We start from the raw sequence: 18,401 nt of genomic DNA, 5'->3' as shown, positions 1-18,401 counted from the left end.
ATTTGTAGTTGTCATAATCGTAGTCAATTAGAGTATTCCGTGCCCATTTTTGTTGACCAGTGAAATTATTCAGTTATTCTTGACTAATGAATAAAGGATACTGAATAACGAATAATGAATGATTTATTCTTTATTCAAAATATTTCTGACTAATGAATAAATCTTTATTCATCATTCATTATTCAGATTTTGAATAATTATTCATCATTCTTTATTCATTATTCTGAATGACAAATGCCCATCTCTGATTACCAATCAAGTTTGGGCAACGTCATAATTTTCACCACATTTTGCAACAGATTTCTAACACGAACAATACTCGTAATGGTGATTTCCCTTCGAAACAGCTAGACAATATCAGTTGATAGTTTATTTGAATGCTGACACCTGCTCTTTGTGTGCGTTGTTCATTCGTTGTGCGAATACTTTGTGCTAGACGGTTTTGATTCCTTTTACATTTTTTGAATTTTAAGGCACTTACTTCTTTTTTAATGTCAAGAAAAAAAAATACTACTTTGAAATTTAATTAAATTTAATTCGCTACGTCAGTAAGAAGTGGCAGTATGAACTACATCAGCAAATTAGTATTCCTAAAGTTATAAGAAACCATGTGTTTATTTTGAGTGCTATGTGCTATTTCTATAAAACTGAACCATTTAAAATGAATGGAAAATAAAATGAAAAAATTAAGACAAGTTCTGAGAACAAAATTGATAGATAAACAGTACTAATTCATTTAAAAGAAAGGTAAAAATAGCCTTACTATTATTGATGCCAGTGATTTATTTTACATACTCTAACTGAATGTTATAAAGCCAAACATTGACAATAACACTCGAAAAAAGGCTATTAAGACTTACTATAATTTCGCTCTATAATTACGAGCCTTTAAAGCATTGAAACAGAGAAATAGTAGCTTTACATTTATGTAACGCGAATTATAACCCTTCTCCTTCATTTAGATATGTAATTTAGTTAAATAATTAAATGCAAAGTGATGGGATTCAGTCGATAGACATATGCTAGTTCTTATAATTCCATAGGCTTTTCGTACTGGTTCTACAAAGTAACTAGTTTTTGTTGGCTTAATTTGAAAATTAAACTATTCGAAAATTCAAGATCGTAACGTATACAAATTAAAAATTAAAAGTTACATTACTTTTGCGATAAAAGAAATCAGCGATCATTGCTTTGTGAATTTATTCTTTTTACTTAAATTGATTTCAATACATGTCGCTTAAATTTGTGAAATAATTAAAATGTCAACAAATTAAAATATCAATTATAAGTAATTTACCGAAACACATACTTATATTATTTCATATATGATGTACAGTGCATTAAGAAAAAAAATGGATCATCTCTAATAACTTTTGATCTAATAATCGAATCTTCATGTTCTAGGACTCATTCTTAATAGTTCGAGGGGGTAACCACAAATATGGTAAAAAATAAGTGCAGGTGATTTTTGAGTTACGAAATCAGACACAAAAACGTACTTTCTCTGAATAAACTTACCTTTTTTTCAACGGATTCAGATTTGAGAACCCTAAAATATAGGGGGTAGTCGCAATTTGGAAAGTAATGGTCCTGATAGTTTGAGCGGGAGAGCGATCCAAAGTTTAGAGCCCTTAATGTTAATTTTACTTTTTACTTATTTTCAAAATCTCAAGAACTTTTGAAGCAAGTTTAAAAAACAATTTGCACACAATGCCTTCGTGTAGCAACGATAACACTACAGGCACAACCACGTGATTGGAAACAAAGAAGTGATTAATTTCAAGCAACCAATCGTCTTTCTTTTTCAGTTTCTAAGTAATCATGGATTCGCACCATGGTTTGTCCTCTTTAATCATCTTCTTACAGTGGTCAAACAGCTAAATAAAATTATTTATAATTTCTCAGCAATTAAAATATAAAAGCGTTTTCAATTGCTTTTAGAGATAATTATCAACTTTAAAAAATAAAATGAAGGAATAACAAAAAATTTTAAAATATTTTTTGTAATCTAAGAATGTTTGCTTTTCTTTTTTTACGTAATGTGAATTCCCGCTTGAAAATTTTTACAACATTCCAAATTCTTTTTTTTTAAATTTTACCAGTAAGATTAAGAGTTAACAAACTTTTTAAAGCACAACTATTCTTAAATCCTTTCATAAAATTCCCTATTTAAAAGGTGGTCTCTAAAATTATTTTCATCCAGTTATTTCTCATACTGAAATGGAAGCTTATTGGTAACCAAAGTTCAAGACTGCTTTATCGGCCTAGCATAAAATATGTATTATAGGACAAATTTCCGATATAACATTTGGTAATTAAATATATTTCTTATGAATAACTTGAAACATCATACTCTTGATTGCATTTAACCTCAATTCAGTTGACAAATTTGCAACATGTTAACATAATCTATGGAACTACAAGTCTAATTAGGATATTCTCTTAATTTCTGCAAATAAGAACTATAAATTAATGTTTTAGCCTCTGACCGAAATTCTTTCATTTGGGTGCGGTCATTTCTCGTCCTTGAGAATAAAAACGAGGGATCAATCGATTTTTATGGCAAAGTTTTTAGCTAATTCTCAGGAGATCAACACGCAGACGATACTGAAAACGTCACTTTCTATCCACTCAGCTTCGAATCTCTCGGGGTTCATTCAGCGATTTTTTAAAAAAAGATGGACTTTTCTTGATAGTTAATGACTTGGCTTATAGATATGCGTTTTAATTTGATTAGATGTACTAAACTTACATCAAGGTGAAACTAGTCTTCTTTAATGTTTTTTATTCAATTTAATCAAGATAAATTTTTACTTTTAAAATTGCTTCAATATACTGAACTAGATAACGAAATCAAAATTAAGTAATGCGGTCACTTAATATTCTAAAAACTTTTCATTAAATGAAAGCATCGCATTTTCTTTATCGTAGTTTTATTATAATTTGTGAATAGTATTATTGAATTGGAATGGGAGAGACCTATTTATGAAAGAATTATGGCATAATTCGAATATAAATGGTGCATAATAGTGTTTTACTTTCTCAAAAACGTATGTAAAGCATTCTAAACGTATGTGTCTAATCTATCATGTCATAAATTTTGTTGAATTTGATAGTTATGCGGACGATTTATATTATTACTTATGCGGATGATTCGTTTCCTTCTAACTAAAGTTTTTTCAGTTTCATCTAACCCATTAATGCTATGGTCTTAATTTTTTAAATACCATTTATAAGCTAATATTTTTAATCCAGTAAAATAATTTTTAAAATTTACAACATATGAATTTCTGCTTCATTTGAAAAAGTTTAAGTGTTTCCCACTCAATTTGGCGCACTAATACTAAATTACGAAAAAAGATATAAAGTTTGAAGTATCAAAAATTATTCTTACAATTTTATTAACTTAAATACTTGATAAGCGTAATTAAATTAATGAAGAAATAATTAGACTAACTAACTCTTTTTTCTTAACATTACATGCAAATTCGTTTTCGTCGATTCGAAGATATAAAAATGAAACTTTGCATTTTTAACTAAACGTTTCATTATTGTTGAAATTGAAAAGAAATTAAAAATTGCTCGTTAGAAATACGCTGACTACATTACCACAATGTAGAGCATAGGTTCCCAAAGTGGTCCAGGTGGATCTCCCGGGGTCCATAGGAGACCACACAGGGGTCCACGTAGACGTGAAAAGAAAACAGGGGTTCACAAGTTGCAATAGGGGGTCCACGAAACATTTTCTGGTTTTCATAATAAAGAGCAAACATTTTGGCTTGGATTTACCTATCAACGTAGACAGGTAGCATCATTCACTAGGTATAGGCACTAGGTTGCGTACTTAACAGATTTGTTCATGAAATTCGATGACGCTAACTTGCAGTTACAAGGGGACAGCCTTAATTTAATAAAAACAAAGGGTGTAATTTTGGCTTTTCTTGGTAAATTGAAATTAATGAAGCAAAATATTAGTCGGTGCGAATTCTCCCAGTTTCCGCACTTGTCACAGATAGAATGTCTTGGTGAGGATATTCAGACATACGCTCAACATTTAAATACCCTGCATGATGACTTCAAAAATAGATTTGAAGATATTCTGACGATGGAAATACCACCATGGATCATAACCCCATTTGATGAAACGGAAGAGGCGAATGTGGTATTACAAGAGGAGCTACTTGAGCTCATCACCAACGAGAAACTGTAGGTGAAATTTAAAAAAGGCTATCAAACATTTTGGCTGCAGGCAGAAATCCCCGAAAAATATCCTGGGCTATGGGAAATTACTAGAAAAGTTTTGATAGCATTTCCCTCCTCATATCTTGTCGAAAGAAGTTTTAGTGCCGTTACCAACCTGTTAACAAAAAAAAGGAGCAGATTGAACGTCACAGAACGGGGAGATTTGAGATTACTTCTTACAAAACTGAAGCCAAATATTGATAATTTGCTGTCAATTCATCAAGTACATCCGTCTCATTAACTATTTTGACTATTTTGACTAAGTATGACTATTTTTTATTGTTGATTTACATTTCAGAGTTCATTGTTGATTTTTGTCAATTGTTGATTGTTTGTAATAATAAATGTTTATAATTATGTATAACTACAAACATTATTTTAATAAATAAGACACAAGAAAATGTGCTACTTTTTTTTCTTCTTAATTTAAGGTGATATTTTTTAGGAGTTTTGGCAATACAATAGAAATGTAGCAGCAGGGGGTCAACCGAAAATAGTAAAACTTTGAGAGCGGTCCACGAGAAAAAAAAGTTTGGGAACCTCTGATGTAGAGGAAACGAAAAAAGAACAAAATTGAGTTGTCTTAACAACTGTGACTCCCCTGACCCACAGTAGGCTGTTACGGGAATGCTTTATTTTACTAAATATATGCTGAAAAAAGTAATACTTTTGGTTTTTTGATTCATGTCTTATGCATAACCACATTATTAGTTCATTCTGAAATTATTGTAAAACAACCTGCATCAGTCTGTCCTTTAACCGCAAATTTTACGGTAAAGAACTCTTTTTACCTTTTACGGTTTTTTAACATTTACAACTAGCATGGTGTCGAAATCGCAAAAATGAAATTTAAGAGGACACTGGAAATAGTTTAGCAGCTTTATGTTGCTGTGAATGAGAGTATAGTATTCTAACAGTCAAGGTTCACAAATTGGGGGGTGCACGACACTGAAAACTCTTCGTGTATTGAAGGTAAAAGGGGAAATGTTGTGGATCAAAGCTGTAACACAAATCTTCGTTCTCTCGGTTATAAAATTGACAGATTAGCCCTCTCAGCAACCTATCCACTAGGAACAAATTATGAATGTCTTCAATAGTGCGTTCACTAGTTAGTGTGATAAAATTCTGGTTGCTTAACCGTATTAGTAAGAGAAGTTAATGAACGAATTTTCTCACAGTTAATAGTTTGAATACCATTTTATTTATTATGATTTGACTGTTTTATTTGAATATGGTAAAATAACAAATAAATAAATTGTCATTTAACAATTTTTACGAGAGATTTCTCACAGTGCAGGCCTCGAGTAACCCAAGTTATTTGTTGTTGTTGTAAATTTAGTGATATTTATGGTTTTAATAACTCATTTTTTAAGATTGATCTAATTTTATTACCTTTGTTAAAATAATAATATAATACTAAAACAAAAAGGAATTTCAGTGTTGAAATTTAAAATATTATTTTAGAAGTTAAAACTTTACAGCATCAGTTTACTCATTACTTGAACACGTAATGCTTCCACGTAAAGATACATAATGCTTCCTCTTAACCATTAATTGTTATTTCTTTCTTTATGTTTAAATATTTCTATTTACAATAGCAATTAAGCAAGTTACAACAGTCCTCAAAATATGTGGCATATATTGTAAAACAAGAATGATATAATATTACAGTTTTCGATATAATATGCAAATTTGATTCGCCTTTTTTTACACCGAGAAAAAAAATATGGGCAAGACTACCAGAATATGAGAAAATTTAAATATTATTTTTATCCTAGATCTATGGAAACATCAAATTGCTGGATAATTTTTACCGAAGCTCTTTGATAATGGTAAATTTAACAATAAAATGTGGTTTCATAATATGTGAGATACTTTTATCATGATATCTTAGAAAATGGAATGAAAGCTCTTTAGTCGGTTCAATTTATTTTTATTTTTTACTAAATGTATAGTAATAAGAAATATATTTTTGAAAATGAAAATCTTAGGATAACTAATACCATATGAACGGAAAAATTACCAAACAAATTGTTTCAATTACGTATATTTTAGTTTTATTAACCAAAATAATGAGTTTCCTATTAGAAATGTCCTTACCAACCATACAATCCGGTAATTTACTGTAATCATAACTAAAACATCTTCAAAAACTTACATTTATTTATTTGTTAAATTTCGCACCAATTTTTTTATTACTTGAAGTTCTTCTTCCTTTAGTAGAGAATATTTTTAGCTTCAATACGATGTAAAGCTGTGACATTTTCTAATGCATAATTATTTTTAAAAATACTTGAAGTTTAGGATTGCTCAGAGGATTGAAATTTCAATCGGCAGCATATACTAGAATATACATTTAAATAATATTAAAAATTTCGCAACTTACAGAAAAAACTGAACACTTTTCCAAAAACAAGTCAACGTGATTATAAAGTTTCCCCCAATTTAAATAGTGCCAATTTAATAAAATACTAATCTGAAATTTTAAATACATATATTTATTTGGAAAAAAAATTTAATAAGTTTTGAAAAAAAAAAGAAGTTTAGACATTGCAGTTTGCCGTAGAATTTGTTTTTCAAAAAAATTATTCCAAAACAGATTTTTACAGGTACAAAAATTCTATTGTATTCAAAAAGATCACTTATGAAAAGGCTACGAGACGAAAAAAGAATCTCGCTTACAGCTTTGTTAAGCAAACTCAACAATCTATGAAAGAACAAAAACATATTGTCCTACAAAATATTAGAATGACCCAGATCAGAGATAAAATTGATGTTATTACGTTGTTACCTAAAAAATAAATTTAAAAGAAAGTAATAAAAAACAAAATGCGGAAATTAGGTTATTTAATAAGAATGCTTTCACCAAGTGTTATAAAATTAACGAGCATTTAGGATCAGAAACAACGATCAATCGAAATGGCTATCAAATTTAGCAGCATTAGATAAATCCAGCAAAAGAAGAAACATTGTTTAGCGCAGTTATTTTGGTATTGCAGCATCAATATTCTTGATCTTATTTTTTGTAATTCGTTGTATAATTTCCATGTCAAGTAAACGATGTTGAGCACGTGTCTGGCCCAGTCTGAGCTGCTGATGATTACCTCCCTACTTTTTCGTAAAAAAACATTTCCAATAATAAAGCAATCTATTCACACATCGAAATTTGTATTAAATTTAGTCCTTTTTATTATTTAATTTTTGATCTTAAAATCTCAAATTTCGATTCGTCTGTACCATTACTTATAAATTTCACTAGAATGAGAACGTACATCAAACGTTTTTGATTGTAAAGCTACAAATTTCACTGACATTTATTTTTTCTAATAATTGAAAAAAAGAATTCTTGCAAATAACGATTAGTTTGTTGAAAAGTTTCCTCTCTTGTTCACAATATTAAGGAAATACATATCTGTTTAATTTTCAATCAAACAATTTTATTTATGGGAATAAAGATAACTTTTCTAAGCATAGTAAACTCAAACTTTTCTATTTAATTGTAATTTTCACCCAAAAAGGAAATTTGCAATAGGTAAAGTTAATTACACTGGCACGATTAGAGTTAAGTTCACGTAACGTACTGTAGCTAATAATAAATGCAAAGGTTTTATAATTACGTCAAAGAATTGTGCCTTACTTGTAAAGTTCGAAAAAATTTATCAAAATTGATTGTGTGAAGTTTTGAAGCATCCGAAATAATGAATTGTATAGGTGTATTGCGTAACAAAGTTACAGACTACAATTTCACTGACACGTTAGACGAAAATAATGATTTTTGTTATGGAAAAAACGGAAGAAAAACATAAAATAGAAACGTGTATTCATTGAATTCGAGTACAAATTAAGATCTATAGTACTCCCGTAGTGTAAGATATTATTATAATTTTAATAATGTTACAGATACAGATACACAATACTTTTATTTAAAGTCAAAAATCTTAATAAGTTATGTTAAGTAAGTTATGTGGTCTTTATTTTATTCTTCACACATTAGAAAACTAATTCATGCCTTAATTTGAAAAGTTAAAAACAGAGTTATGCTGTTTTATTTAACATAACCTGCTTAGCTGTTTAACAAAGTTTCAACTTCTTGGTACTCAATCGTCGCAGAACTTCTTATTTTTGTTTGTAAGGCAATCAGTTTTTGAGTTAATTTCAAATGACGAAAAACTAAAAGAATACTCAGCTTTCCACAACTAGTTATATAGTTATAACTATAGAGTTATATAGTTTATGTACTTAAAGAGTTTATTTAGTTAAATCATTATAATTTATATAGTTTTTACAAACAAAAATTTCATTTTAGCTGCAATTTTTTTTTGAAAAAAGAGAAGATTGTGTAGAATCTAGTTTTATTTGCTTTGTTACTGCAAATTTTGGAAGAACCAGTTTTACTCTTATTGAAAATAAGTAGCTTTGTATCGAAATAAAGTTTTCTAGAAAGTATCAATACTGTCGAAGTAAAGTATACACGGCTTTCGATTCTATCACAAGAAAGAGCTGATACTTTGTAGCCTAATTACTAACAATATTATTAATTTTAATTTTTGTTGTAGTACGTTAATGTCAATTGCATATTTAATTTCGATAATTATACATTTTCACTTTATTTTGTGGGTTTTCTCTTACTAATATATTTACGTAATAATATTAAATTTTATACTTAATTTTATATTTAATTTAAAAACAATCTATACATTTAGCTCAAAAATTTCCTATTTACCCAGAATTTATTAGTGTTATTTCCCATTTATGCCCCCAAACGATTATAAATAATTTATCTAAAGGTAAAAAGTCTATAATTTTTTTTCCTTACAATCATGATCTCAACACTTCGATAAGTATTTCGAGAGTAAAATTGAACTAAAAGAGTGATCTACGTCTACAATTGAGTAGATAGTATTTGTCTTAAGAGGATGCTATACTATTATGAGAAACTCTTCATGTTCAATTTTGTTTAACCTTGTTTGTAATTTAAAATTTATATTATGGAAAAAAGGAGGTCAGATAAAACTCCAAGTAAACTATGAAGTTTCAAATGCTGATATTTTTTTCAAAAATATAAAAATACAGACGACTCTGAGAAAAAAGTATGATCAAAACTAACAGAATATGACGAAATTCACCTCTTTGGGAGGACCGAATTTTTTGGTAATTTTTAACAAAGTGCTTTGGAAGTAATTTTGGTAAAATTAACAATAAAATATAATTTTATAATGTATAATAAAAACTGTTGAATATGGTTAAATTTGGTATCTTACAGCACGGCATAAAACCATTTATGCGGCTAAATTTACTTTCCAGTTTAGAATTCCTTACTAAAAGTGTGGTGAAAAGAACTTTAAATTTTAGATACCAGAATTTCCAGTAAAGCATGACCTTACGAACGGAAAAATTACCAAATGAATGGTTTAAATACCTTGGTTTTAGCAACCAAAATTAAGAATTTTTTTTACCAGAAATACCAAGTTCATGCAGTATGGTAATTTCAAATTATGGCAAAATCTCTGAGAAATCGTGGCAGAATTAATTCCCTACTGTATAATTGTGTGTAATCCTATCATGACTTGTTTGCCTTTAGATATTCTTAAATAATTTTTGCATCATTTTAAACTACATAATAAACTCTAGATTTACCTAAACTCGTTTTATTCTAAACTTGATTTTTTAAATTACTAATTTCGGTAAAACAGAATTTGCCATGAAAGGTTTCTCCCGCAATAAGAGAAAGAAATTGTATGTTCATAAAAAAAGAAAAACTCACTATCATTCGAATAATCCCAAGCAGCTTCTCTCAGATCACCAGTAGAAGCAGCAGAAGTACTCCATTTTTCAAGTTTACGCTGCCCACTCCTTCTGTTATGAGAAATGCTTCTGGAATTGCCACCATACCTTCTTAAAGGAGATCCACCTCCATCAGTTCGGTCCAAATTCTGATCATTCGAATGAGTTCTGTTCAGATTGGACTGGCTGTTTCTGTGTTCCATTCTCCTTAGATAGACACCCCTGGCTTGGCGAGCCCTTGCCAATCTAGTGCTCTCATTCCTGCTCAGCACATCCGATCTACTTGGCCTTCTGGAATGGGGGGGAGATTCACTGGTGACATCAGGTGCTGCTGCCAGATAATTTTGTTCTGAATATACTCTGTAACTATCGTATTCTCCTGTATCATCTATTGGGATGGGTGTCAGGTTCGATTCTACGGTGGCACCTGTTGCATCTGGTGTATCTCCACTGTCTTCGCTGCTGCCCAACTCCTTGACTTCCACTTCAATTGTCAATTTCCCATTTTCGTTTATAAGACGACCTTCCGCAAGCTCGTTCGAAAATCCATCATGGTTGTCCGATTTTCCACTTATGCTTGACCCTCGATTGGAGTTACTATCGTTTTGGTCTTTGACGTTCAGATTGTTTGAATCATTTTCAGAAATATTCTCTAACTCACCAGGTACATTTTGGGAATCTAAAATATGAAAGTTGACATTGTAAGATAGTGTTAATAATTTTCTTTTTTTAAGCTTTTTCAATTTACAAATTAATTGTATTATATTTCATAACATTCGCTGCTTTTAGTTTTCACGTGCTTAAAGTTTAAATTACATGTCAAACAAAAAGTTTTGAAGGATAATAGAATAAGCCAACTGTTTAAAATTTGATTGTTCATGTGTAAGGTTTATAACCTTCCGTTTTTCTTCTATGTGAAAAAATCAATTCTTAAACTACGTGTATCTAACAATGTATAAGAAACTTGAACATAATATTGAGCAAACTATATCATTTTAACCAACGTTTATAAAACCAACTTAAAATATAACTTCAGTAGTGGAAATAAATTAATGTGATCTTCTAGGGCTAGCATCACCGTGAGTAACATATTTATTCAAGTGTTTGAATTTAACCGTATGAAGTTGCTATCTTAACTATGAAAGTGTAGATCATATACGCTTAAACTTATTCTCAATATTCTTTATTTTAATACTTAAAATGCTAGCAAAACTCATGCTTTTCCATTAAAGTTCTTAATTATAAATGAGTTTGACCACCACTACATATAAATAATTACATCAAATATATAAAAGCATAATAATCTTTACGATAGCGAATTTCAACATCGTCAAAATATAAATATATTTTTGAGTATGATTGATTTTCAGGCAAATGTTTTACTACTTCTTTGGAAACTCCATTCTCAGAAAAAGTAAAAATTGGCAAGTTTGCAATGATATTAGGATAAGATTTTTTTGCAAAATCTATCAATTTTATAACATTAGCATACTAGTTGATGGGACACACTTTAGTAGCTTGTTATTAATAAACGTTATTCGTATTCTGAGAAAAAAAGTATCGTCAAAACTACCAAAATATGGTAAATTTTACCTTTTTTGTGGCTCTAGGAGAACATCAAAAAGCTTAGTAATTCTTACTGAAGCGCAATGGTAATAATTTTAGAAAAAATGAAAATAAATAAGGTATCACGCTATGCGAAAAAATTTAATAAATGTGTTCAAATTTAATAATTGACAAGACACATTTAAGCATGGCTTTTGTTCGGTTAAAATTATTTTTCCATTTTGTATTTTTATTAAATGTGTGGTAATAAGAACTGTAATTTTGAAAGCAACAATTTCCGGTAAACCGTTACAATATGGCCAGATAAATTGGCAAATGAATCGATTAAATACCTTATATTTTTGTTCTATAACCAGAACTATTATTACATATGCTTTTTTCACAATAATATCTTCACCATTCAGAACGGTAATTTTCCACCATTCACCATTCAGAACGGTCAAATAAGAAAATATTATCTGCCAATATTTTTTACATCTCATTTAAATCAAATACATTTCAAATTCTATTTTTTTAGTTAGTTATAAATTTTATGTATAATGTTAATACAATTACGCTGAATATATAACTAGATAATTTAATAAAATTGCATTATAAGAAAAAATCATATAATAATCATATAATATAAATAAAAATCATAAAAATAATCAATATTAACACAACTAAATAAAATAACTAAATAACTCAATAAAAATCATATAATATTAACACAACTAAATTACAACATAGCTTTGGACTGGTGATAGTTAATATAAAATTATATTAAAAATTATTTATGGTAAAGTATTATTGAAAACATTTTTGACAGAGCTGAAAAAAAATTCATTAAATAAATAAAAAATGGCAATTACGATAAGAAAAAAGTTTTAAAGCTTTATACAGAAATCAAACATTCTCTAAACATAAATAAATAAATAAAACTATTTAAATAACAAAAATTATTTTATAAGTTATTTGAAATAATTTATTTGAAGACAATATAGAGTTTTAAAAAGATTCTGATATTTTGACACAATTAAGGTTAACAATTGTATAAATGATATCTGAAAAAAAGTTATATAAATGAAATATAAATATTTGCATAGTAATTTTTATCCAACTATACTAATAAGTTATAAACATGATAATCAAGAATATGTTTTCAAATAATTCTAACCATTATAATTCTTTGAAATAATTTGATTTAACTGCAAATATTTTAAAATTTAAGTAATATGTATAAAAGATAAGATTTATTGAAAAATAGAATAATAGGCATATTAATTCACTAATAGCAAAAAATAATTCATATTTATTATATATAACGCCATAACAAAAATTTTTTTTTTAGGTTAAGTTTGGTAGAAAAATATTAAATACCACTTTAATTACGTAACATATAGTTTTTACTGTTTCACTTATATATTTTTCACAAGAAAAGGTTTTAAAATAAGCTATAGCAATGCTTTCCTCTCAGTACACATTTATTACGAAATTAATCTGAAAAAAGAAATCTTCATATTTAAGAAGTATTTAAGGCTACAGTGGACCTTTATATTGCCAAAAATTGATAAAAATTTCGGTTTTTTTTTTTGGACATATTTAGACACTTGTTTCATTGCTTTTTCAACTGAATTTTTTTTTTTTTAAATTTCGTCATTTTTTGAGAAGTTATAGGGTAGTTTCGTTTTCACATTATGAAGCCACGCCCCTTTTCTTACACAAAAAGCTGTTTTTCTCAAAATTGAAATTTTGTTATGTTTCACGTATTCAAAATGTTCCAGTCGACTTTGTTTTCATCCTATTGAGATGAAATTTTTTTCTAGTTATTTATATGTATATTAGATTAAGTTTATGCATTTGTTTCTGTTTTATAACAAGTAATAAAAGAGTTATCGGGTTTCATGTACCTAACGACCTTTATTTTGAAACAAAAATCTACATAAAATTTGTTTTTTGGTCATAAATTTAAAATAAATTTAGGAAAATTCCTATATAATGCATAAAGCTTTTAACATTTATCTCTAAAAAAAGAATATTAAAAAAAAATAAATAAAAATTTTAATTTAAGCCGCTGGGAGCATTTTAAAATTGATGAAATTTTTTTAAAAAAATTTTAAATTTCTCAAAAGTGGTCCAAATATTTTTTACAAAACTTTTTGCAAGGGCATATCTTGATAGAATACATAAGTTATAAAAAAAGTTTTAGTGTAGCATAAAAACTAAAAAAAATTTTTTTGAACGTCCACTGTAGCCTTAAACGAAACAAAGTATAATTTGTAATTAGATATACATTGAGTCAATATATGAAATAAGTAAATCTTAAAATTAGCCTAGCATTTTGAATGTATGTTTATTCCATCCTCCGTTAAAACGAGTTGACCTCTGCTAGCATGAATTTAGTTTAGTAATGTTTAAATTAAATTTATAAGACACTTTATAAGTACCATACTTAGACTAATTTAACACATTATAATGTTAAAACACACTAAACTATAACGGCAAAGATATAATCGTATAAAATATCCAAAGTAGTTCAAATTAGTTTATTAATTATAAACGGAATTAAAAAGACATATCTTATATGTAAGTAATGAATAAATACACTGCTTAACACTGCTGAAGCAGAAAGGTGAGTTAACCAGCATGGTTTCTAATACGTTTTAATGCTATAAGTAAATTAAAAAACTACAATGATGTAAGCACAATATTCATATTTCACAAAACAGAGATAAATTCAAAATCAAAAATTGAGTTATAAAAATATACTTTTAAATTAAAATTTTAAATTATACTTTTGAATGCGTACTTTGTAAGTTAATTAGTGTTGAGAAAATACTTACATATACTGTTATATATAGACATAAATGACATACACATATATTAATAAGTACATATTTCTGTGCATGTACTGTGTCTGGTAAAAAAATATGTGCGTATTCTATTTATTCTTCGCAACTTTTCTTAGTAGATGGTAACAAATAGGTACACATGATAGGTACACACTTAGTAGATGGTAACAAATAGGTAAAAGAAATATTGAAATAAAAGAGAAATACAAAACAATTATAAGTTATATTTATATGAGATACATATAAGTTATATTAGTTAATTTTAAAATCGTATTTATTTCAAAAACTGGAAAGACGTGCCTCTACAAAGGTTTTCGTAATAAATTTTAAAAAGATGAAAAAGCTTATACAGCAGTCATTTTTAAATTAATTTTTGCTTTGAAACCATTCTTCTTTTATAAATAAAACTCATTTCTCAATTTTATTTTTATATATTCCCCCGTCTAAAAATTTTCCCAAACAGGTCGTCATACAAAACATACAAAATTAAGGTAAATTACAATTTTCAAGAATTTTTTGTCTTTCATCCAAATAGTAAATTTTTTTATATTAAACGGCTTATACTTGTTGTTGAAAATTAAACAAATCAACAATTTTTATTTAAAATATGTAAATTCATCAAAAATACAGTTTTTGTAGCATAATTAAAGAAATAGTTTTCAATATTCTGAAAAAAAATTTGCTGAGTTTAAACTGCAATTTTCATGCATTACTTTTTTCAATATATTACATAATTCATCGATGCATTTTTCTTGAATAAATTTTTTTTTTGGTTGACACTAATTATTACCTTATTGTGAGTGATCGTTATTTGAAAGCTTGATCACTAATTTCAGTTGTTGACATAAAAGTAATTATATTGATTGTTTTATAAATTTAAATGTAACTATTCTCTTATTTTGGTTTCGTTTTTGGAATAGAATTAAATTGAAGAAGAATTTTTAATATATATTACATTTGAAAGATACATGCAAATATTATTTTTCACGTAAGAATCAATTTTCTGTAACACCAAAGCCACATTTTATCAATAATGACATTTAAGAAGAAAATAAATCGTTAAACTCATTAAAGTCGACCGAATAGTTTGCGTAAATTTAAACCATGAAGAACAGTCGAAACTAAAATAAAACTTCACATGAGTAGATTATTTCAAATCATTAGATTAAAATAAATAGGTATTTAAAGTTTTCTCCAATTTACCCCATTTTTACCTAGCAATAAGCTTATGAACCTGATTTCTTGATTTTATAAGCAAATAACTAATATTTTTGATATTTGCTTTGTATTTTTTATGCTTTTCATTGTTTATTAATGTGTCTAGTTACCGAATTTCAGACTTCAAGATTGTAAGTGATTTTTAAACATAGAACTTTGAAAAAGTCTTCACTTACAACCTTCAAAACTAAAATTTAGTAACTACTTTTAAATGTAAATATTTTACTGTGTGAGATGAAAAAACAAATTCCAAAAGATTGTACTTAATATTAATGAATAAGGACATATTTCTCCATTGGTTAAAATAGAGAAATTAGAATCTCTTTACTGATTTTCTTAATGAGAATTAACAGATTTAAATATTCAAAAAAAGTAATAAAGAAATGAGTAGAACAGTTTGATTCGAATTCATTAAAAAATGTCGTATTCGTCACATTAGAATTGCTGATTTTAATATTGATTCTAATCAATACTCAAATCTAAATTCAATTTTACTGTTCTAAGCACTGATCCAATAAGCATTTTTACCTGAATTATGACTGCTTTCCGCTCTTCCGTCTTTCCCATCCACAGACAGCGTGTGGTGGTGAACAATTTCTGGATCTTCTGGGGTTCCATTGTGTGCGACCTCCGAACTGTCTCCAGAAATTTCTCGCCCGTGTTCGTCCACAAGTTTAATGGTGGTGGACTCGACTTCTGAGGTTGCGGCGCCATCTGAAGAAGTATGATTAGACGTCTTGTCCTCCGAGTTATTCTTTTGATTCCTTCTTGCGTGCATCGTGTAGACTCCGTTATGAGCTGTGGAGAAAGAAATGTAATGACCATCATGTAACTTGGTTGGGGGAAGATGAGCGTTTTCTAGAAATTACATTTCCTGGAGGAGACTGTTTGGGTTGTTAAGAGACTTCTTTTTGTTTCGAGAAATTAGATATTGTTAGAAACGATTTTTGTTTTTTCATTACTACTTTAAGAGTTCACTGAATTTTGGAGAAAGATTATTCCAATATTATAATATATAAAAAAATTTGAATTAGCGTGTAAAATTGTTTTTTGATTAATGCAGTAAGAAAAAACTTTGTCATTTCTAAATAAAATAGTGAGCTCTACTCCCTAATTTCTTTCACTTGCTGAATCTTCAAATCATTTATTCAGTTCATTTCATATCACTTTGTAATCTGTGCTGACTTATTCTTCGCTATATCCGCTTTCATCTTGTCTAATACCCCAGCGTACACTCGAATATATATTTTATAATTGATATTATTTATATTAGAGGCTAGATTTAAATTTTTTAAAAAATAATTCTAACATATGTTTAGATAAAGAAAATGGAAATTTTTTACAATTTCTTCTTAAGTGGTATAATTAGATTGACAATATCTTTTCATCTAACATGCTGGCATAAATGCGCTGAAATCAATTGCATCTAGTTTTTCCTTTACACTAAAAAATCCGAAAAACTCTCAATATAAAATATTTAATTAATTTAAACTTTAAACAAAGAAAGAGAGTTTTTCTCATTTTTAGACATATTTGTTCATGATTACAAAAAAATTTTTTATCCCACTGTTAATAGTTTTTCCCGAACTGAATTAAACAGCACAAATGGAAATACCTTTAATTTGACATGAAATAACTCACTAATAATCTCATCAAAATATTTTAATAACAAAATATTTATCAAATGTTCTATTTTCAAATTTTCATACTGCATCATCTTTTAGTTTTTCAGTTATGAAAGTAAGAAGCAGGCTAGGCGAAACTTTTTTGATACAGAGCTAATTTATCTTGAAAATTAAAATAATAAATTTTTTAATCAAAAATAGAATAAAACTTTTTTGGTCCTTAAAATATTCAATTGTCAATTAAATAATTTTGAAATGTTGGCATTTGACTAGTTCTTTGCCGAATGCAATTTAAAGCATTCAAGTTCGTTGTTTGTAATAATACAATAAACATATTGATACAAATAGAAAATGTTATCTACCTTTTCCATTTTTTTGACTATCCGTCTTTTTTTCTCTGGAAGGTCTTTCTTGACTCGCTGTACCCGTTTCAGAAACTGTGCGTCTATGGGAGTGGTGGGATGAAAGTTGGGCTTTTAGGCATCTTGAATTAGCCCGAATCCTTTCCATTAAAATCTTCCCCGCATCATCATCGTCTACCTCCGCTTCGTATTCTGCATCGAGTGGCTGGTGGCGAGTTGCAGGAGGAAGTTTGTTATTATCTGTTTTTGATGATGCTTTCTTTGCCGTATGCTATAGAAAAAAGGATCTTTTTGTATATATGAAATGCATGTGTTGTAAACTAACAAGAAAAATTATACCGTGACGAAAATGTTTTAAGGACAATTCATTTTCTTTAAATAGAAAAGGTTAATAAACTAACAGATATATTAAATATAATGTATGAATACAAAATGGAATGTTTTTTTTCTTTTATTTATTCCTCAGCTGAATACCCGTTTTCCGTACTGATTGGAAAAAAGTAAATAATCAATAAATTGGTATTGATCGACATTGAGAAATCATGCTCAAAGCTGAAACACATAAGCCGACACAATTAGCCAAAATTATATTATTAGTATTCATTCCCCTTTTTGGTGACTTTACGTTTTTAGATTAATGTTTTCAAAATTTTCTCTTATCAAAATAAGGATTAAATATAATCAGTATCATTTTTCATAATGCTATTATTATATATAGATCACAGTCGATAGTCAAAAATTACCATTATCATAAATTTCCTTTGGTACCTATC

General features: G+C 28.0%; 1 protein-coding gene across 1 annotated transcript in view; it reads right to left on the bottom strand.

Moving 5' to 3' along the window:
* Nucleotides 1–18,401, bottom strand: part of LOC107451190 (uncharacterized) — a 148,696-nt gene that overhangs the window by 22,769 nt on the left and 107,526 nt on the right. Inside the window, exons 8-10 of the mRNA XM_016067207.3 lie at nt 17,629–17,899; nt 16,170–16,439; nt 10,007–10,705 (exon numbers count right to left, since the gene is read on the bottom strand). Coding sequence (XP_015922693.2) covers nt 10,007–10,705; nt 16,170–16,439; nt 17,629–17,899 — 1,240 coding nt within the window. The remainder of the gene's footprint in view (nt 1–10,006; nt 10,706–16,169; nt 16,440–17,628; nt 17,900–18,401) is intronic.

The sequence above is a fragment of the Parasteatoda tepidariorum genome, chromosome 3 (genome assembly GCF_043381705.1).
Source record: "Parasteatoda tepidariorum isolate YZ-2023 chromosome 3, CAS_Ptep_4.0, whole genome shotgun sequence".
Taxonomy (NCBI): domain Eukaryota; kingdom Metazoa; phylum Arthropoda; class Arachnida; order Araneae; family Theridiidae; genus Parasteatoda; species Parasteatoda tepidariorum.
Note: the sequence above shows the minus strand (reverse complement) of the source record. Positions and strands in the feature narration are given on the sequence as shown.